Source organism: Gouania willdenowi, chromosome 19 (assembly GCF_900634775.1).
Source record: "Gouania willdenowi chromosome 19, fGouWil2.1, whole genome shotgun sequence".
Lineage (NCBI taxonomy): Eukaryota > Metazoa > Chordata > Actinopteri > Blenniiformes > Gobiesocidae > Gouania > Gouania willdenowi.
Window position 1 is genome coordinate 12,450,239 of NC_041062.1, and position 20,041 is coordinate 12,470,279.

Genomic DNA, 20,041 nt, shown 5'->3' on the forward strand with positions numbered 1-20,041 from the left:
AAGCTTTTATTGTTTTGGGTGTGGATAACAATCTTGTAATAGTTATAAAATGTATTGTTTTTGAAAAATAATACTTTTGTTTTCTAAAATATTTGTGTGTAATACCAAAACCCCCAACATTTCAATAAAATTGTAACTTTTAAGGTGCTAACAGTTTTTTTTTTTTTTAAAGCTTTTCTCCATAAAACAAAAATGTTTTTTTTTACAAGAAACTTTAGTGTATCACCCAACTTTCCCCTCAGAGAAAACCCCACTGTATTTAACCACTATCAAATGAAAAATAAAAACATCAGGGTTAATGAACAAATACGAAGAACTGCACAAACACGTATAATTGACAGTATTTTTTTTATTATTATTATTTCATTTTACCTTATGCAAGACAAAACAGTTCTATCCCCTTTAACCCTCATACTTGGGTTTATACAATTGAAACTTTGCATAAGATAGTAAAGAAGTGATCGATGTGATATGAGAATGTTTTTTTTCTTTTTCTGATAATGCATTTGTTAGATAAAGGAGCAATGACACTCATTCCCTCTGGTTACAAGTGAGTTCATCATCAATCATGCATTACAGTGATGTGTGGTTTAATGACTAATGCGAGAAAAAAACCCAAAAACAAACAAACAGGGCACTTCAAAGTATTAGGCTACACATTAGATATAAGTTTCTCCATCACACAAAAAGTCAATCAATGCCAGATGCTCGATCAGAAAAACTGCTTGGTGAAGGGCAGTGAGAGGATTTTAACACCTCGGACCAGAAAACATCAAATTAGGTTACAAATAAAACCACACTTGCACAAAAAAAAAAAGACTAAAATAAGTCTCAACTGTGTGCCGGTGCAGGCAATGTTAGTCTTATTAAAAGTAAGTATACCTGCAACAGGAGAACGAGGAGTGGGAAGCAAAGATTGTCTACAACGCTCGAGCATCAACTGTATAAAAGAAATGGAGTGGAATTAACATCAGTCAGTGTGTTTGCAACTGTCAGCGTGCGTTTGCTGCCATTTGCAGTCGATGCAGCCACGCGTCCGACAGCGGGTTTGAGAGGGAGTGCAAGACAGTTCGTATTTGGAAGGCTTCACAATACTATAGCAAATGTAAACATAGCTTAGCTCTGGCAGGTAATCCAGTCTACTTTGATTGAACCTCTTTTGCAGATCTTAAAGCCCTTGTTGTGTTTGTGTATCGATAATATTTACCCATAAGTGTCTATTATTTCAAAAAAAACATGCATCCATACTTGCTTTCCAGGCGATATAAAAACTGGTATTAATCAAGTGTAAATGTGAGTATATTTGAGGTTTGTGTGTCAGTTAGTAAATATGTACAAAGTGTGCCAGTGTTAAGAAAAGGTCGACTCATCCCCGACACGTGGATGTGTACAATACACATAAGACATTGGATTTTGGTCACTGGGAGAAGAAGGCAACACTAAAGTAATATTTGTGATTAAACATGACAAAACTGCTATAGTTATATTAAAATAATAATAATAATTAAAAAAAAGAGTCCTAAAATGCATTATTTACACTACCAACATTACAGTCTGTAAGCAATGTGCACAGTGGTTCTCACTGTAGTGCTTGTAATGCTGTGGAGGAGGAAATCTACACAATTGCAAATGTTAGGAAAAAAATTAAAAATAATATATTACACTGCAAGAAAAAAAGGTAACAGTCAACTTCATAGCCAGCCAGGTATAGCTTTGTTATTAGTTTTTTCAAAACACATCCACACTTTTTTTCCTTTTTCTTTTAGTGAAGCCTTATTCAGCCATTTCCACTGCATCTCTTAGAAGTCCATTACAAAATAATGCAAAACGAGAAGTTACCATTGACAATAATGTATCATGGTCACAGATCCAGTATAAACAACCTCCAGTCAGCGCTGTCCGTTCTTTACAGTGTACAAAACGTGCAGTTTTCTTAAAGAGTTAAATAGTAATATTGAATTTGGATTATTTACAATATCTGTAGTCTGATATGAACAACCTCCTTCACCTCCACCTCTGAAATAATTCCAGTTCCTCAAACTGCAAAGGCTTTTTCCCCCTTAAAAGGAAAAAAAAAAAAGAATATTTCACAAGATGTTCCCTTAAACCTAAGAAATCAACAAGTTGAAGATAACTCGGTGGTGAAAGGGGAAACACCTTAAAAATGTACTTCAGACAGGAAAAGTAAAAATAAAAATACATGGAGGACATCATTATTTAATCATTATACATCTTAAAACACTATTTTCTTCGGTGGTAACCTTTAGATTTATGAATATTTTAAAGAGATTTAGGAACATGCGCTGCTTTAAAGGAGTTAAAGCTTTTGTCCAAGAACTGACCCTGCCAACACCCCCCGTTAACAAACTCATATTGTGACAGGGAGTCAGGGTTCCTCATCATCCCCTTAGTTTGAGAACCACTTCCTTTAATGATGGTGCACAGAACCCCGGTCTGTGCAAAATGTTGTTACTAAGATAGCATTATACAATAGATGGTTCGTGTGGTATGTTCTGCTGCACTAGAAACCACTAATAGCTTTGAAACATCAAAGCACGTCTAGTTATTACATTTTATCTCCACCATTGGTGCCCACGGTTTTTCAACCTGTTTTCTGTTTGAACGTTACCCATGGTTATGAGCGTTTGCTGCAGTGTTGTAGCTGCAGCTGTCATACAGTTGTTTTTTTTTTTTTTTAAAAAAAGGGGCTGAAGCACAACTGCACAAACTCTAAGAAAAAAAAAATCATCTTGTTAAATGATGGGCATCCTTGACGAAAACAGTCAAACCGTCTTCAACCTGGAGAGTGACTGAATATTTATTGGAAGAACATGTTCATCAAGCTCAAATGAGTCCTAAATAAATGTGACAGTCTGTGTTATGGAGTCAGGGTACAAAAATCCCAAATCCCAATAAAAAAAAGAAAGAAGTAAGTTTGTTCTTGTGTGAGATATGTCATAAGCACATGGTTCCCTTCTCGTGCGTTTGATTTATAAAAGCATCCTGATCCCTTTTTAGACAGTTGAACCGGAGGATCCATGAATTACCAGTAGATAACCCTGAGCGACTCATTGGCCCTAAAGGATGACGGCCATGTTTTATAGAGGAGATAATTTTGGAATTAATTTCATATAAACAAAAAAAAAAAAAGCAAATTCAAAAATATCCAGTTTAAAACGTACAGGCACAAATAGTCCGTAAACAGACTTATTTACATCATGAAATTAAAACTAAAGTGGAGGAACAACATTATAGAAATGCAAACCCCTCCCTAAAATATCCATTGTGCCAAATGATCTTCCACAAAGATGATATGTATGCATCATAACACCTGGATCTCATAATACTTCTCACATCCGAGAGCCCCTCTCCTGCAGAATCTGTGAAGAAAAATGAAAAGAAAAAAACAGAATTAACAAAATTTTTTTAAAAGGTGATTTCATGGCTAAACTATACAAACACGCTCTAGCTCCAAAGGACACGCACACCTCCAAACTGCACTGAAACATGCTCTATGGCCAGTGTTTACTGTCTGAGCCTAAGCTGCACTCTCATTCTACTGGGAGGATGATCAAATTAACCTGAGTGAGAGTGCAAAGAAAAAAGGGAAGGGTTGTGAACTCGGGGAAAGAAGAATTTAGAAGGAAGCCATGTCAGATGTGCTCAACGTTGGTAGAAAAGACAAGCAAGCAGCTGAATTGTTGGATATTTGTTTTTTTCTATTATTCCAGTATTGAGTTACTGATTGGCTAACCTGATTAAATTGTTCTCTTTGATACTTGTTCTGTTTCTCTTAGTATCTGTCCCTACTAGGGATGTAACGATTCACTCAACTCCTGATATTTTTATTTTATTAAACAAAATGAGACTGTAGACAAATGATGACTGAAAAATATTAATTTTTTTTCTTCCTCGAAAATAAAAATACTGTACCATTTTCTTTTATCTTTCATTGTCAAAAGAATCCCTTGATAAACTATGCAAAACAATACAATTTAATTAAAAATAAATCTTTCTGATTTAAAACACGGTGGTATGTCCTGAATTTCAAATTCTATATAGCGCCCTCTGCTGTTAAAAAAGGAAAAAAAAGTACTGCGATTCAATTGCAGAGTATTGATGTGAACCGTGACACCTATGAATCGATTTTTAACTGCCTCACGATTAATCTTTACATCCCTAGACTCTACTGTTAAAATATGAACAGTGTTCGCATTATCTAAGGTTTAATAAAATAATAGCCTCTCATGTGTTACTTCATGCAATACATTTTCGTTTTTAGAAAATGATGCCAAATTGGGATTTATTTTTTCTTAGGTTTAATGATATTTTTTGGGGTTTTTTCACCATTTTTTTTTTCTTTAAAGGAACACGTTTGCCTTGTCACTGCATGCTTTTATTGGCTTATCTAATGCAATGGCAGGGGACGGGACTTGGATAAGCAAACTGCTTCTGTTGTCTCCTTTTTCGGCATGGACAAAACAAAAAAAAAAAAGGAATAACAAAACTTCTGTGAATGCAACCATGTCGGAAATAAACTGAATAAAAAAATAAATGAAACTTTTTTTTTTTTTAAGGAGAAATGTCAGATAAATCTGGGCTGGACCAAAAACTGAACAACAGTATTTGCTGGTTTACCTCAGGTTTTAAGTCATTAATGGATTTTTTTTTTTTGTAAAGCCTCCTGTGGGTCAAACTGAATGCTCTGAAGCCAGCGGACGCTGCCTGCTGGCCTTGAGTTTGACATTCCTGGTCTAATGTACCATTTCATTGGGCATCTCATTAACAAAGGCAAACTACTAACCTGCAGAGAGCCTTTCAGTCACAAGTTCAGTTTTTCAATTTTCCTTTGCTAAACTGCACCATTACATATTATTCCAGGACTTTATTCAGGTCAAGTGTAGAATTACAGCTATAGAATGGAATTACTGTTTCAACGTGAAAGATTTCAAAATGTAGATAAGAGTGGGATCTGACAGGGAGTCGTTCCAAAGCCACGCCTTTGTTATCTTGAATTACTCACAGACAGTTTGTAGTATATTTAAACTTTGTCCTTTTGGAGTATTTTGTAGAATTTTAATTTGGGGGGGGGGGGGGGGGACGATTCGTCATAATTAAATGTGAAATATCCAAAACACTGTCAATATTTTTCTAAAAGCTCTAAAATTAAAACTTACGCTGTTCAATCTGTTAACCACTGCAATACAAAGATTGGGAGACGGCAACAGAGAACAGCAATAAAGAAAGCTCGATCGTTCCTATTGGATTAATCTTTATTGCTTTATGAAATCAAAGCTGGCTAAGTTAATTAGCGATGAGCTAACAGCAGCTCAGGGAGCGTACAGATTCTGTTAAATGTCCCGTCAAAACGCAGCAGCTGATGCCCTCCTTTAACCAAGTCTGTGAAACTGTTTAGGACAACAAGGGTTAGGAAACATGGAGACTTTTCCCGTCTGTTTTCAGAGAGAGCTTCACCTGCAGAAACATTAAGCCTCAGCTACTACCATCTGGACTCAGATCCGACTGTAGTTTTGAAACCAAAGCTGGTTACATATCTACATCTAATCATCTTGTGTCAGCTCTCGGCCTCTCAGAAAACAAATGTGAAGAGCTCTGCCAGGCAGGGAGGAATGAAGGAGTGATAAAAGAAAAGGTGTGCATGTGTGGGGGGGGTAGGGGGACTAAAGAGCAGTTGAGCGCTCACCAGTGAGTCACAAGTGCTCAACCCTAATCAGACTCATTCATTTCATAATCCGTCTCTTCGTCCTCGCTCTGAGCAACATGCAGCATGCAGACAGCACAGAAGAAGACAAGAAAGGCATTCTTTAAAATAATAGAAATGAATGAAGGTGTTAAATGTCGGGAAGGAGAACCAGGTGCAAAAATACCAACAACATTCAAATGGGATTAACATTTACAAAAAAAAAAATGCAATGGGACCAAACAAACATGTAAAAAAAGTGTCGCCTTAGGTTGTTAGTTGCAGCTACATGTGAGATGTAACCTAATATCTGTTAAGGTGTGATTGTAGCTGATGTTTGAGGTTTGTATTCAGAGGAGAACGTCATTACTGACCAAATACCAAACCTAATCTGTGGATAATCCTTCCCTGGATTAATCTGTTGAGATTTTAGGTCCAAATATGTTTTTTCCATGCAGCAATAATTGTGTTAAAACCAAAATTTGCAACAAGAGAGCCTCAGAACTTGGCTAAATATCTGTCGACCTTTAAAACTGTATTTTTGTCCGTCTTTTTTCCTCCAAAAAGCTTCTATAAAAGACACCTTACTATCCTCATGCTCTGCACTTCCACAATGCACTCCTTCAGAGTCGTTTCTCATCAATAAACTAGAGGTGCTCTCAGTTCCCTCGCAGCATATTCATAAATGGAGCACATTTAAAAAAAAAAAAAAAAAAAAAAACCTTCACACGAGTCGCTCCAGCCCGTTTATGCTCTGCGGGGTTTTTCAACAAGGTTTGCTCTCATACTCACCTTAGCCTTCTCACTGGGCTCACTGTTTGTCCCGTATGATTGATTGTGCAGCTCCTTGGAGACTACACACAGGAACTCAGCTTGGTCTTCGTTTCCGTAGTTGTAAGAGGATCCGATGCTAACCAGCTACGGAGAAATGAGAAACAAGCAAGAACACAAAGAAATGAGGAAAAAAAAAAAAACAGGTGAATCAATAAAGATGGTAATAAAATAATCAAATTCAGACTAGTTGTTGCTCATATTCATCTTTTCATCTTGAATAATTGAAATTTAAGATTTGCTTTACATCTTAAGGAGCTTGCAAAAAGCCTTCTTGGAGAACAAAGTTGTTTCAATATGAGCTGATCCATCTACAAAAACTAATCCTGATGTCTCTAATGTTAAGCCAATAAGTATTCTGATAACTCACAAAATATAATTGTCACTCTCCCACATAAATTAAATAATCACAAGTCTCCAAAGTGAAGCAATGAAAATAAAGTGCAACAATACATGACACGTAAAGAAGAGGAAGAAATGATCAGCAGAAGGTGACCAAAGGAAGCAATGATACTACAATATTTAGGCATGGTGGATTGGATTTAGTTATTTGATAATGAGCCAATTTCAATTTAAAAAAAAAACAAAAAAAACAAAAAGAAAAAAAGAGCATCTTTATAAATAGGAATACACAATTCTCAAATAAATTGACTTAGATTCATTCAGTTACACCAATTTGCTTTAATCTCTTGTAGTTCATTGAATCACATCAGTCTGTATTAACTGTACGACAGTATCCAAAATGAATAATTTCATTTCATTTCTGAGCCTGCTGTGATATAACCCAGTCAACACAATAATAGAGTGGATTCAATCTTTTAATCAACACTATTCATTCTATAGGAGCAGAAAACCTAATGATTAACACCAGCTTGAACTATAATGAAAACCTGTAAAAAAAGAAAAAAAAAAAGATCTTGTCATATTATAATTAAAGATTTTTTTTTTTTTTTTTTTTTAAAAAGGATACCCCATGAAATATATAAACAACGAAATGTATAGCTCTGAAAAAAACAAACAAAAAACAAACAGCCATCACTGTTTCTCAGGAACAGCTTTTGCTGTTGTGTGTCATGTGTGTGTGTGTGTGTGTGCATGTGCTCGTGTAATGCGTCCATACCCAGGTGTGCATGTTCAGACATGCTTTGCCTCATTAGCCATTGCTTCTAGCGACTTGTTGTTAAGCAAGTTACCTCCTGCACGGGGCATTGATGCAGCAAAAATCTGCATAAAATCGACTAACAAAACATCCACTGAGATCATTAGATTTTTAATGTGAAAAAAATACAAAAAGCTCACAGACAGCTGTGCTTCCCTTCTGGATAACTCTTCTAAGAATATAACTCAGCTTCAATCACTGCCGTCTACACTCATCTAGCTTGTTCACCTGTGAGAGCAAGTGATCCTTTATTGGGGGATTCTGTCCACACCCTAAAACCAGCCATTTCTAATGAGAAAAGGGCCATCGTGGATTTGTGCTCAACCCAAAGATTCATACAAACTGTTCACCCATGATCATTTACTGCATTTCTGTCACAAGAAAAACTATCTGTAGGAAACAACCAAGGAAGAAACCAAAACCAACGACAGAGAAACCTACACAGGCTTAGGACTAATACAATATTAGAAAAAAAGAGAGGGAAATGAAATAAAAAGGTAATAGGGATCGAATGTGTCAGGTTCCTTTGGTCTCACTTACGAGCAGGCGGTAAAAAACACTGAAAAGACTCAACTCAAAGTTCACATCTAAGTGTCTACTGGGGACAAACATTGGCCGACGGGGTGTGTATGGACAACACAGGGACCATGCAGTGACCAGACCGTGGACAGAAATTAGTGGGACACACCTCTCTGCTGTTGTTTGGCATAGCAGACGGCTCCCCCTTCACCTCCCTTGACACAATCAGCAGAAACTCTGACTGGTGGGCCCGCCCGTAACCTATACTGACAAGCTGCAACGACCAATCAGAGCACAGACGAGTTGCCCGGATCATGTATGCGTACAATGAGAAAGATGCCATTTGTTGTTGGGCGAGTGTGAACATCGCAGGGTGGGGGAAGCTCACGATGATAGGATTTCCTTTTGTGCGACTCCACAGTTGCAGATTTTACCTGTTCAAACTTCCAGCCATCAGACATGGTAGAAACCATCTGAGTCAGCTCTTCTTCCTGACACTGCAGCACCCGGTACACATGCTTTACAGGAACCTGGATGAAAACACACGTGTCAATTCAAGGCCAAAATCACTTGATTAATTCTATGTCCATTATAAGACAATGTACCTGTGATGTTTTGCAGTCCCGCTCCCTGATCTTGTCCTTGATTAGTTTTATTAATGATGTGATATTGTAGAATTCGGCTTCTTCTAAAACACCTGAAAAAAACAGAATGAGAAGACAGCCAACACACCAAAGAACAATAATTAGTGTTAAAAACTCATTTTGAAGCCTGGTATATTCCTTAATAAACCCTGTACTTCTTGAACAACTAATGATAGTTTAGGAAACATTCCAATCAATAATTAAGAAAATCCCAAATAAATTATTCACTGAATTTAGTCAATTTACTGATTTCCCCATGGTTTGATTTTTTCATCATATGAAGCTATGACAGAATGTTTGGATGTTGTAGAAACGCTATTTTTACACTCAAATACAACATTTAAGTAGGTAGTAACTGTTTTAAGTAGGTAGTAACTGTTTTAAGTAGCGTAGGCTGCAACTCTCTTCATAGTTTTGTTTGAAAACAAGTCATAAATGAGCTTTGCAATCAGACGTGTGTGTTTCACAACAAATTAGTTGTGAAATATTGGAATAGTGGCCAAAAATCCAATATCGTGCAACCCTAATTACAACGCTCCTGCTACAATTGTGTACTTAAATGTTATTCATAGACTTTACCTTCTTCTGCCAGGTCCCTGTTGAGCACCAACTTGCCGTGCCTCAGGTAATTGAGCACTGGCCCAAAATACGTGGGATCTCTGTCAATGAGATAGGCACCAGTTTCATCCTGAAAAGCAAACGAGAACAGAAAGGTTAGTCCAAAAACACATTTCGGTTTCTGTAACACACCAATTGTTAGGCAACTACACACCTAAAATATAAAAAGGAAAAACATCTTTAATCTAAACTTTGCACATACCATAATCACAACAAAATCCAAGCGCATTAAATCCCATTGAACTAAACTTAAGGGGTCAGAGTTTTGAGGCCAAATGCAATGATAATATCTTTGACAGGAGCTGGGAGGACTTCAGTCCACAGTGCCACACACATAACCACTGGGAATCTCTCTGCTCTATTCCCACAGGCCTTGGGTTTGATCTCGATTCCTTCACAACCACTGGGTATTCCACAATTTCCGCATGTACTGCGATTAGACGGACTTTGTCTCGAGGGAAAAAAGGAGGCTAAAACAATTAGAGCAGAACAGGAAAAGATGTGCAGCAGCAGGCTGAATCCACCAAGGGGACTGAGAGAAAGTACCTCTACTGAGAGCCAAATGGCTGCGCTGCTATCTCTCTAATACACAGTTTAAACTAAAAAAATGGCACAGTTAAATCTGGCATTTAGAGCATCAAAAAAGTAGATTACACACAAAACATGAGAAGAGATTGGAGCAAACTTAGTCGTGATAATATAGGGTGAATTTGCCTCAAACATTACCAAGAAGCAAAGCTGGTCAATAGAATCGCAGAATCTACAAAAAAACATGAATGCCGTTACATACTCTAGGTAGGATACGACCGTTAACAAACACAAACCCAAGCCCTCAACTAATGGACCCATGCACATGGATTGGATTGGAAAGATGGCTTCAACTGAAAGCCCATTAATCTCTCAAGTAATGAGAAAGTGCCCCAGTGCGTTCACTTTTGTAATGAATCTCTGAGCCTCTTGGCAGGCTGACCTGATTTTCATGACCAAAATACTCCACACGAGCTTGGTGGAGCATTATTCTGGTCTTTTTGCCCCAAGTTTGTTGAAACACGAGTGCAGGTAGGGTGGGAGTGGGGGGGTGGGGGGGGGGGAGTAGGTTCATAACAACAATGCAAATGTCATCACAAGCAGCTTTTGGTGCATTGAGCTTCTTAATTTAAAGAAACTATAACAAGTACAGAAATCCACAAAATAAATGATTGTTTCCCCAAGGAGTGTGCATAGTAACAAGCAGAATGAAAATGAAACTTGCATTTGTAAGGTGCAACTTTGGCTTCTTCAGACAAATCAATAACCTTGTAGCATTTATGGGTTTAGAAGAATTAATCTTAAAATCTTTATTATTATTGTTTGTAGCCTTAGTTTGAGGTTTACTCTTGCTTCGAATCAAATAAAAACAGTGTATCACTCTGTATGCAGCCTGGTTGGATGAGGGCTGTCAGTTATAGTCTCATCAGATGTATTCTTGTTTTGTTTTTGTCTGTATTTTTGCATTGATGGTCTTTCAACATATACCATTATATCTTTGTATGCAGAACACATTTTTATTATACTCCAACATATCTAACAACTGGGTCCATTAGTTTGACACATCATAAATATCGATCTTGACTCAGTTTGCATACGGACAAAGAACCTAGATGAAAGACAAACATCTGAAAGTGAAAACATCTGCTCAAACAGAAAGTCCTTTTATTCTTAAGTCTAAGATGTTTTTTTTTTTAATAGTCATTTTTAGAGAAGTTCAACCAAGAAGCCAGAGGGGAAGTGCTTTAAATCAACTTTATCATTCTGCTAAACATACTTCAATAGTATACTAAGTTTACATTCCTCTTTTTACCCCAACACTGTCCATGGTGAGCCTCAGAAAAAAAACTTAAAGAAGCTAAAATGTAGTCTTAAAAATGTATTTTTTACTGTACAATGATTAAAAGCTTCAAATGTAATTTACTGATTAACTCTAAATAATTGCATGTACAGGTATATTTAGCCCCTTTTCTAACTGGCAGCATATATGAGCTTGTCTAACAGATACACGAGTATATATGCAGCTTACGAGACAACACTGAATCAGACCAGACGTAAATGATTCTGGGGTTTCAACAAAAGGCCCTTGCACACAAAGAGGGTAGTGTTTTTAACTGAAAACAAAATGCTGTCTCGCTGTGGGCCCGTACTGGGGAGCACTGGGAAACAATTGAAAGGGGTTGGAACTTGGAATGATGAAGATTGCTGCAGTAAATATATCCTACAACTGCTGCCAGATTCAAAAGGAGAAAAGTTGACTCATAAAATCCAGAACGTTTCTATAAAGTAAAAAAAATAACTAAAAAGAAAAACTAGGTCAGACAAGTATTGTTGGTGTGTGGAAATGGTCTGTACCATGAATGGATTCAAACAAAAGCTAACTAGATGGGTGGACTGTTAGCCAGAATCTATAAGATACACTCTTCCTCTTCCTCCTCACACACACACACAAACACACAATGCATATCGAACCACAGGAAATACCACAGTGACCCACCCTTCAGAGCACGATGCCCAGAGAGGCTTTGTGCAGGCACATTAACGCTGACAATCAATCCTTAATCCAAATAAATTAAACAAGCTGCAGCATGCTGGCTTCTCAGGACAAACCCCAGAGTGCAACAATTAAGCTTAAAAGCGTTTAATAAATCAAGAAAAACGAGACATGCAAACTGCTCGTCTATGCTGAAAAAGACGAGAATAAAAGACAATGGCGTCGGTATTAAAGTCTGCTCATAAGTTAGGTCCCAGCACAAGTCTCCAGCAGAGTCAGAGCTCCAAGATGTTACAGTAGATCCTCTGAGGTCACATGACTGGAGCTACTTAGCCAAGTGGAAGTCTGATCCTTGTAGAGCTGGAGCCAGGAGTCCCTCTGGAGTGCAAGCAGTAATGGCATAGTCAAACAGGCCTTCACCTTTAAATAATAAACATCACAGCTAGATTATATGCAACTAGTGCAGATTTTAGAATATTTCACACTGCCATTTGAATGAAAGTTACAACCTCTCACCAAGGTAAAGAGGAACTTCACACATTTTCATAGGTTGTGGCTTGTAAGGCCAGCAATGCATTTTGTTTGTTTCTTAATGTAATGGATAGTTTCTATGAAGTCTTTTTTCAGCTGAGCACTTACTATGGGTTGCACAATAAATAAAGAATAAACTCTGAGAGCAAACCAGAAAATATCCAAGCAATTGTTAAAGCAGAAGTAAGTAACTTTTTCACCTTAATAAATCCTTCTCGTAGTCCCTCTGAGGGTAATACAAGTGTTTATGGGGGTCTTTCATCAGCCCCTGCCGTCTCTGGCCATAGAACAGCACTTGTAACTTTTCCTGCCTCCGACCCAGTGGCAGTCTCGCAGCTTTGTTCTCGTTCTCGTGACAACACACACTGCTTTACGACAGCTTAATACACACTAAAGGTGCGTTCAAACCGATCGCAACTGTAGCGACTGCAGTCGCTTCAATCGCCCGTGATGAGTCGCTTGAACACAGTGGTGCTTTTTGGTCACTTCATCGCTCCAGTGATGTCATTACCAGGGAGTGTGTGTGTGTGTGTGTGTCTGCGCAGCAGGGTGACAGGGTGGACAACTGGCTGATCACTTACCTTATCATAAATACTAAACCGCGACCGTTTTTATAGTATAAATGGTCAACTTACTGAGTTACTAAAGGATGAGTCCACTCAGAATGTAGGCTTATTCAATATTAACCACTAACTTTGCCCCTGTACGTTTAGGAAGCCTCTCGCTGCCCGTGTCACTGAAGCGGGAGGGAGGAGCTACTGCCTCGGGGGTGCGGAATGTTTACGACAGTGACATAACCAAAAGGGAGCTTTAGGGGTAGCGCTAAGTGCAAGTTACTTAGTTCTGCTTTAAGCAAATTTAAGTCAAAAACATGCAACAACAAAAAAACGCACAATAAATGTGAGATTTTGCAAGTGATGACATTGCACTTCTTGCCTTTAGCTGATGATGATTAACCCATGTCAGTAAAGGGCAAAAAACTTATTTTGATAGAGTTTTTGCAAACTTTTCTGAAATAAATGGTGAAATCAAATTTTTAAAAGCACCCTATTTGTCTCCAGGACTCAGCGCTTTACAGCCAAGCACTTAGTGCGAGAAGGAAGAGGCGGTAGAACCGTTAAATATTTACGTTGCCTCCCACAGTGTGCTCAGGCATGACACACAACCAGAATCCAGCACTAAATGTAGCGCAATTTTTCTCTACCACATGCCGCACAGAGAACTTCTACATGCAGTAAATGGATATAAATATGAAAAGAGAGATGGGAAAAGAATAAGAAAGCTTTGTGACGGGCTGCTTGAAAAATTGATGCAGCTCTCAAAGCTAGAAAGCTGGCTATCTACTTGAGTGGTATTTTGAGAGCGGTCCACCAGTGGTGTGAAGGCCCATTGATGTGCATCTGACAGCCTTGCAGGAACAATGAATATCAATATCCCTTCAACACAACACCACACACTGACGTTAATCATCTGAGAGAAGCTAATTCAAGAGATTGCTGCACCAATGCATGACTGCCAGCCGTTAGAGCCCCGCACGTGACGAACATCTTTCACTTTCCCGCTGCTCTGTCGCTATGTGAAAAAACAAGCTCCAGTCAACAACATGAATAATGCAGTTCTCCTCAAGAGTCCTGCTGAAGAACGTCAGCCTGCGTGACTGAGAACTGAAACACTTGCTTCCTTGGCTGGGAAACACAATGCTGCATTCGTTCAAAAACGGAGCACTTTACTGATCTATCCGTCTGCTGGGCATCCGACTCTGTGTGAGCATCTTAACCTCAGTGGAATCAAGGTGCACAGATTTCCACAAATGCATTTTAAAAACAAGGCTGCAGGTGGAAAAAGAAATGCCTAATGGAAAGTAACACAAAGTAGAAATTGATGATCTTAAAGTGATACGCAACCCATCACATGAACGCACTTTAGATGATGGGTCCAAAGCTAAGAAAAGTAACTCATTCTTTAGAGTCATTTATATCATACTTTAGCCTTCAAATACACATAATATCCCTTAACATGTGGGCATTGCCATTTTGGAGATGTCAGCCAATCAGCGTTAATATGTCGGTTGTTGTCAGTTGTCGGGTGGAGAAGTACCCATTTTTATTAAGAATTTTTTTTCTACAATTGATCTTTGATCATATTAGAGCTCGGATATATTAATTTTTAATGTATTTTAATTTAACCATATTTATAAAGTGAAAGTATAGAAATACAGTTGTTTAAGATTGTGTGTTTTAATTTAAAAAAAAAAAAAAAAGAATTAAAAAATTTCAAAAATCTATTTTAATTTTTCAGAAATTTCAGGCAACCCCAAGGTTCAAAAATATTGATTTAGTGGCTCCTGAATAGATTTATTTCTATAGTTTCTATCATTTCCGGTCATCTCACGCCTGGGGTGGGACCAAGATTGACACTTTGTTCATTTTCCTGTCTATCTCTCTCTCAAGTACCCCCGGTAGTGTCATCGCGTACCCCCATTTCAGAAACATTGCACTAATGTAACAGTGTGCCATAGTTAGTAGCAAAAATGTGGCACAGGGAATGCAAGTTATGTCCATAACTTATCTATCATAGCATGATACAAGGCGCAATTGCCTTTGACACTCATTTTGCAATATTTTGCAATTGAATGTAACATTAAACAACTACTAACTAAGTGCTACCATGTTTAATTATGAGATTACAATTTCAATTTGCAGACATTTATTAAAAGCGATGTACAACACAAGGTTTTAGGGTTAAGGGACTTGCCTGACGTCCCATAGTAAGAGCGAAGGTTGGATTTTGTTGGAACATTAAAATAAAATAGGCTATAATTCCAAAACATTAAATTATTTCATTACTTTTTAAGACTGGAAAGTTGTTTTTTTCAAATTCCATAACTTTTCATGACCATGGGGACCCTGGGTACCATTTCAATCTAACAATTTACGGTGGACAGATTTTGATGTTCCACTTACCAAGAAACAAGAACTTTGACAACGATGCAGCATTTGGACACCACGATCAGCCATCTTACTACAGATCTACCCGTGTCTTCTGGCTGAACAAGAAGGACACCTTAAAAAGGCAAGTCTACGCTATGATTGGAACCATTGAATGTCTTTAAACTCATAAAACCAGATAGCGTTTCATGAATGGTGCACTACACAAGCCTGCATTTAAATTACTTTTTCATTCCTATTAGCAAAGTTAACATACGATAGTCTTGAGCCGTTTATATTTTTGGTGTGAATAACCCTTTAAACTAGACATTCTGTAGACGAGAGGTACACAGATTAATACTGAGTGCTAAACACTTAAAACAATGGATAGCTTCAACAGACAAACTGACACACAAAAAACAAGCTGATTAGTCCAAGATTTAAATATTTGCATGCAATTAAAGGGTAGCCCTCAGATTATAATAAAGAGGGACAGAAAGGGAGTAAACTGAACCAATAACTGACAGCACAATGCATTAAATATTCAGGCAGATAATGCATTGTTTTTGTTGGTGCTGGGGAGGGGTCGGGGGTGGTGAGACTCACAAAAATATGTGTTAATTTGGACAGATGGACGAACAGAACAGCTTGCTTGATGAGCGTCGGGGTCATTTGGGGATATTAGTGCGTTCATCACCATCTCTAGGCTGTCAGCAGCACCAACTCTAACTAACAGTGACTTTTTTACTCATTAAAGAAGCCCAGCATAAATAAAGAGGTCGACTGTGGAGCAAACAAGGAAATGAAATAGTTGCTCTTTATGATTTTATTCTAACTGGGAAAAGTGCTGGTACTTCAATAAGTTGGCACATATAAGAAGACAACATTTAATTAAAATGCAAATCCAGGCTTTAAACTTCAGTTAACCAGATACTCAAATAACCCAATGTTTAATATAATACTATTATAAACATTAAATACAATTTTTTTTATGGGGATCCCTTTGAAATGTAGTTACCATGATATAAAAATCTGTAACGACAAAACCTCAGTTAATTGAGGTAGTGGTCATTGGCTAATGGGAATTCAAAATACGATATGATAGATGATAATAGGCCCACGATAATGATTTTTTTTTTTTTTTTTAAATAAATAAATACAAAAAAAAATACAAAAATTGCAGCTGGAAAAATACTCGTCTTTAATTCTAAAATTACATTACGTACTCTTGGTATGACCTTTCAACTCAACAGCAGTGTTAATTTTATTTACGTGACAATAACTAGAATATGGCCATTTATTTTATTTTTTTTAAAGCATGTAATGAAAATAAAATCAAAATATACTGATACTTTTGTTGACTAATAAGAAACTAAACTACAATGTACACATTTGACAAAATCTAATCACACCTTTTTTTGGAAGGTGTCCAATTAAAACTACTTCGTTATGTGGAAGGCGGGACAAGCCTTTAACATCCCATAACAGCTTGCTTAATGATAATTTAGATTTCAGTGGGCTATATCTGTAACAGATTTCCTCAACTAATATCGTTTAGCTGATTAAATTACACTAACTGAAATAGTTCCAATGAGTACATTTTGAAACTAAGTTGCATTTGCTGTCAAAATTAAGAATGTTCAATCAGAATATAAATAATTACTAACAATCTGGTGTGTATAGTATTCTGTGTTTTGTCATATATAGTTAGTGTAATGGTAGTAGTAGCCAATGTCTAATATGTCTAAGTAAGTATACAAACACAAATTACACAGTTTAAACAACCAAGTGTCTATAGTTCCGGACCCGGACCTCAGACAAACCTGACTACAGTTCCGGCACTTCCTTGTGCGCATGCATGGTCTAAGGTGCTAGACTCAATGCTTTTTCCTTTCGCTGATGTGGGTTTGAATCCCACTTCTGACATTCTTATTTTAACATATTTAACACTGCAAATTTCACTTTTAAAAATACAAATATGAAAAAAAAAAAAAAAAAAAAAAGGAAAAAAAAGCATTTTAGGGTATTTCCTGGGTTAGGGTTAGGTTTTTTTTTTTTTTTTTTGAACATATTTAACACGGCAAATTCCACCTTTAAAAATACATATACGAAAAAAAAAAACCTTTTAGCGTATTTCCTGGGTTTGGGCTCAAATAAAACTGACGGAACTATAGCTACGGGTCCGGCAGTGACGGAAATACAGGCATTCGGCTTACTGCGCATAGTTGCCGTACGTATAACCTTCAGTGCTAATGGTATGGTTACCGAAGTACAAGTACAAAGCATCTTAGGGCTAGGCTATAACCAAATATCGCAACACTTTTTAGGGTTAGAGTTAGGTTTAGGGTATGGTTTAGTCTTAGTCACGCGACCTAAACTGGTCAATGACTGACCTATCACGTGACATAGACTGGCCAAATAGGGGCACTGCATACGGATAGAATGTTGGTATATTGATACAGCAACTGCACAAATAGCCACTGCCTTAAACAATTCTATTAAAAATACTGCAATTTTAAAATAATAATAATCACAATGAGCACAATAGATGGTTTGAGTCTGTGATTTGATTGATGTCCAACTAACCGAGCACTGAATCGCTTCCCACTGTCAAAGCTATGAGCAAAGTCACCACATGATGTGGCCCATGACAGCTCACGCACTGTGGACATATCTGAGGATAAGGGGTCATGTGCCGATGTCACAAATATCAACAATCACAAGGAAAAAATCATGAAATTACACAACTGACCAAATGGAAACCCTATCTTAGTATGTGCATGTAAACCTCCACAAATACTGCAATTGAATCTTGTTATTATAATTAAATCCTAGTAACAAAAAAAAAGGTGTAAAAATATAGTTTCTGCAATCAAATGAAGTATATACAGAATGACGCTGTATAAATAATAAACCCATTGTTACTACTTGATGAAAACATCTTCACAGTTAATGACTTTGTATATAGTCATAGTACGGGTCGTATATGGCGTTCTGACGACCACTTTAGGCCAGCAGACCTTAGGTTTGAATTGACAATAGTGACCTCATATATTATTGGTAAAGTTTATAGGTAATGTGTGCAGACATTCTGTGTGTTTTATTTCGTTTTTATTAACTACAAAAGCCGTTAATAAAAGTGTTTAACCTTCCACTTTATTGAAATAAATGTAAAGATAGCGGTGTTGCAATATGAGAATACATTTCTGTCATAAAGATCTTTTATTGTGTTGAATAAAAAAACAACATATTTTAGTAGTGAGGTCGTCCGGTAACTGTCGGAATCTAGCTAGCTTATGGGCTAAAGCTAGCTAGCTATATATGTTAGGTTTAGCGGAGTCTCTGACTAAAATGTAGCTTTTTAGAAATGTGTGAAGGCTAACCTTACAGTCACTTGCTTTGTACGCTGTTAATTGCAAGTTAATGAGTGAATAAATACAAGCGAGGTGTGCGTAGTGATGTGAAATGAAGTTGTCCAGCAGCGCTTAAAACTAGTGAACAGCGCCACGTCCTAGCTTAGCATGTACCATGTACCTTGTCCGAGTCAAGCTCGGGGTCCGCCAAGCTCAGCCTGTACAGAAACGACTTGGGGTCCCGACACAGCGTCTGTCTGGTCGTCAAGAAATACGTCCCCCCGACATTGAGCCGAATCCACTTGGATGCCCCAGGCAAGCTGTTCCTCTCAGTGGGGGAATGGGTCAGGCACCTCCGATGGATGGAGCCGCTGGTCTCGGTGCTGTTCTCTGCCATCCTCCTCCACCCTCTGCACGGCTCGAAGGAAAGGCGTCGAGTCCGAGACCACGTCTCTGGCAAAGCAGACTGCCACAGTTCCTGAGCCACTCCTACTAAACCGCTCCACAAATGCATAAATTATCATAGAGTAAGGCGGTGCTCCACGCCTGGATCCCCTGATGCTTCAACGTGGAGGGGGATGTTTAGTTAGAGATATGGATACACTATAATTTATCGCATTTATATCAAGCAACGATCTACACCTCTATATACTCAATGTAACATAAATAAAACAATAGAGTTTTTTTCTTTTTATTAGTGTTTGTCTGTTAAGATTAAAAAAATAAATTAAAAAAAAAGATGAAAAGTGGGCTCGGAGTCAGGGACCGTCTACAAAGAGCAACACAGAAAAGAAATGTCAACAATAAAATCAATAACTTCACTGTCCTTTATCTTTTTACTCTACAAATAATGTGAAATGTTTAAAATACTATACTGATCATACGACAACAGCTATTTTAGGAATACATATTTTATGGAAATACTGGAATAGGAAATAAGTGAATATTTAGTTTGAAAATAACCATTATTACTGTAAATAATTACTCTGGTACCTATAATTCTCCAAGATTGTGAGCCATGCTTAACAGCCTTTTTTCCCCTTTCCCTTCAAAATGTTTTTAAGGGTGAACTTTGAGAAAATTATTGCCAATTAATTACAATATTAATGGTTATTTACAAAAAGCAATTCATGAAAAATCAGAAAGTGTTGTTTCATAAACATCTTTGTAGTAGTTAGTTTTTAGATGAGGCTTATAAATGATACTACAGTGATTTTTAAAGATGTTATTGATAATG

General features: G+C 37.4%; 1 protein-coding gene across 3 annotated transcripts; it reads right to left on the minus strand.

Annotated features, from left to right (window-relative positions):
• Positions 1-334: 334 nt before the first annotated feature.
• kctd5b (potassium channel tetramerization domain containing 5b) lies at positions 335-19,310 on the minus strand. Of its 3 annotated transcripts, XM_028476037.1 has the most exons (7): positions 18,986-19,310; positions 9,434-9,542; positions 8,816-8,907; positions 8,645-8,740; positions 8,380-8,484; positions 6,494-6,619; positions 335-3,380 (listed from the first exon to the last, which is right to left on the minus strand). In XM_028476037.1, the coding sequence occupies exons 1-7, from the start codon at positions 19,199-19,201 to the stop codon at positions 3,351-3,353; spliced, it is 774 nt and encodes a 257-aa protein (XP_028331838.1). In that variant the 5' UTR covers positions 19,202-19,310; the 3' UTR covers positions 335-3,350. The 3 variants fall into 3 exon arrangements, with proteins under 3 accessions (XP_028331838.1, XP_028331841.1, XP_028331839.1); XM_028476040.1 differs by lacking the exon at positions 8,380-8,484 and having other exon boundaries at positions 18,986-19,308; XM_028476038.1 differs by lacking the exons at positions 335-3,380; positions 8,380-8,484 and having other exon boundaries at positions 4,307-6,619; positions 18,986-19,309.
• Positions 19,311-20,041: the final 731 nt, after the last annotated feature.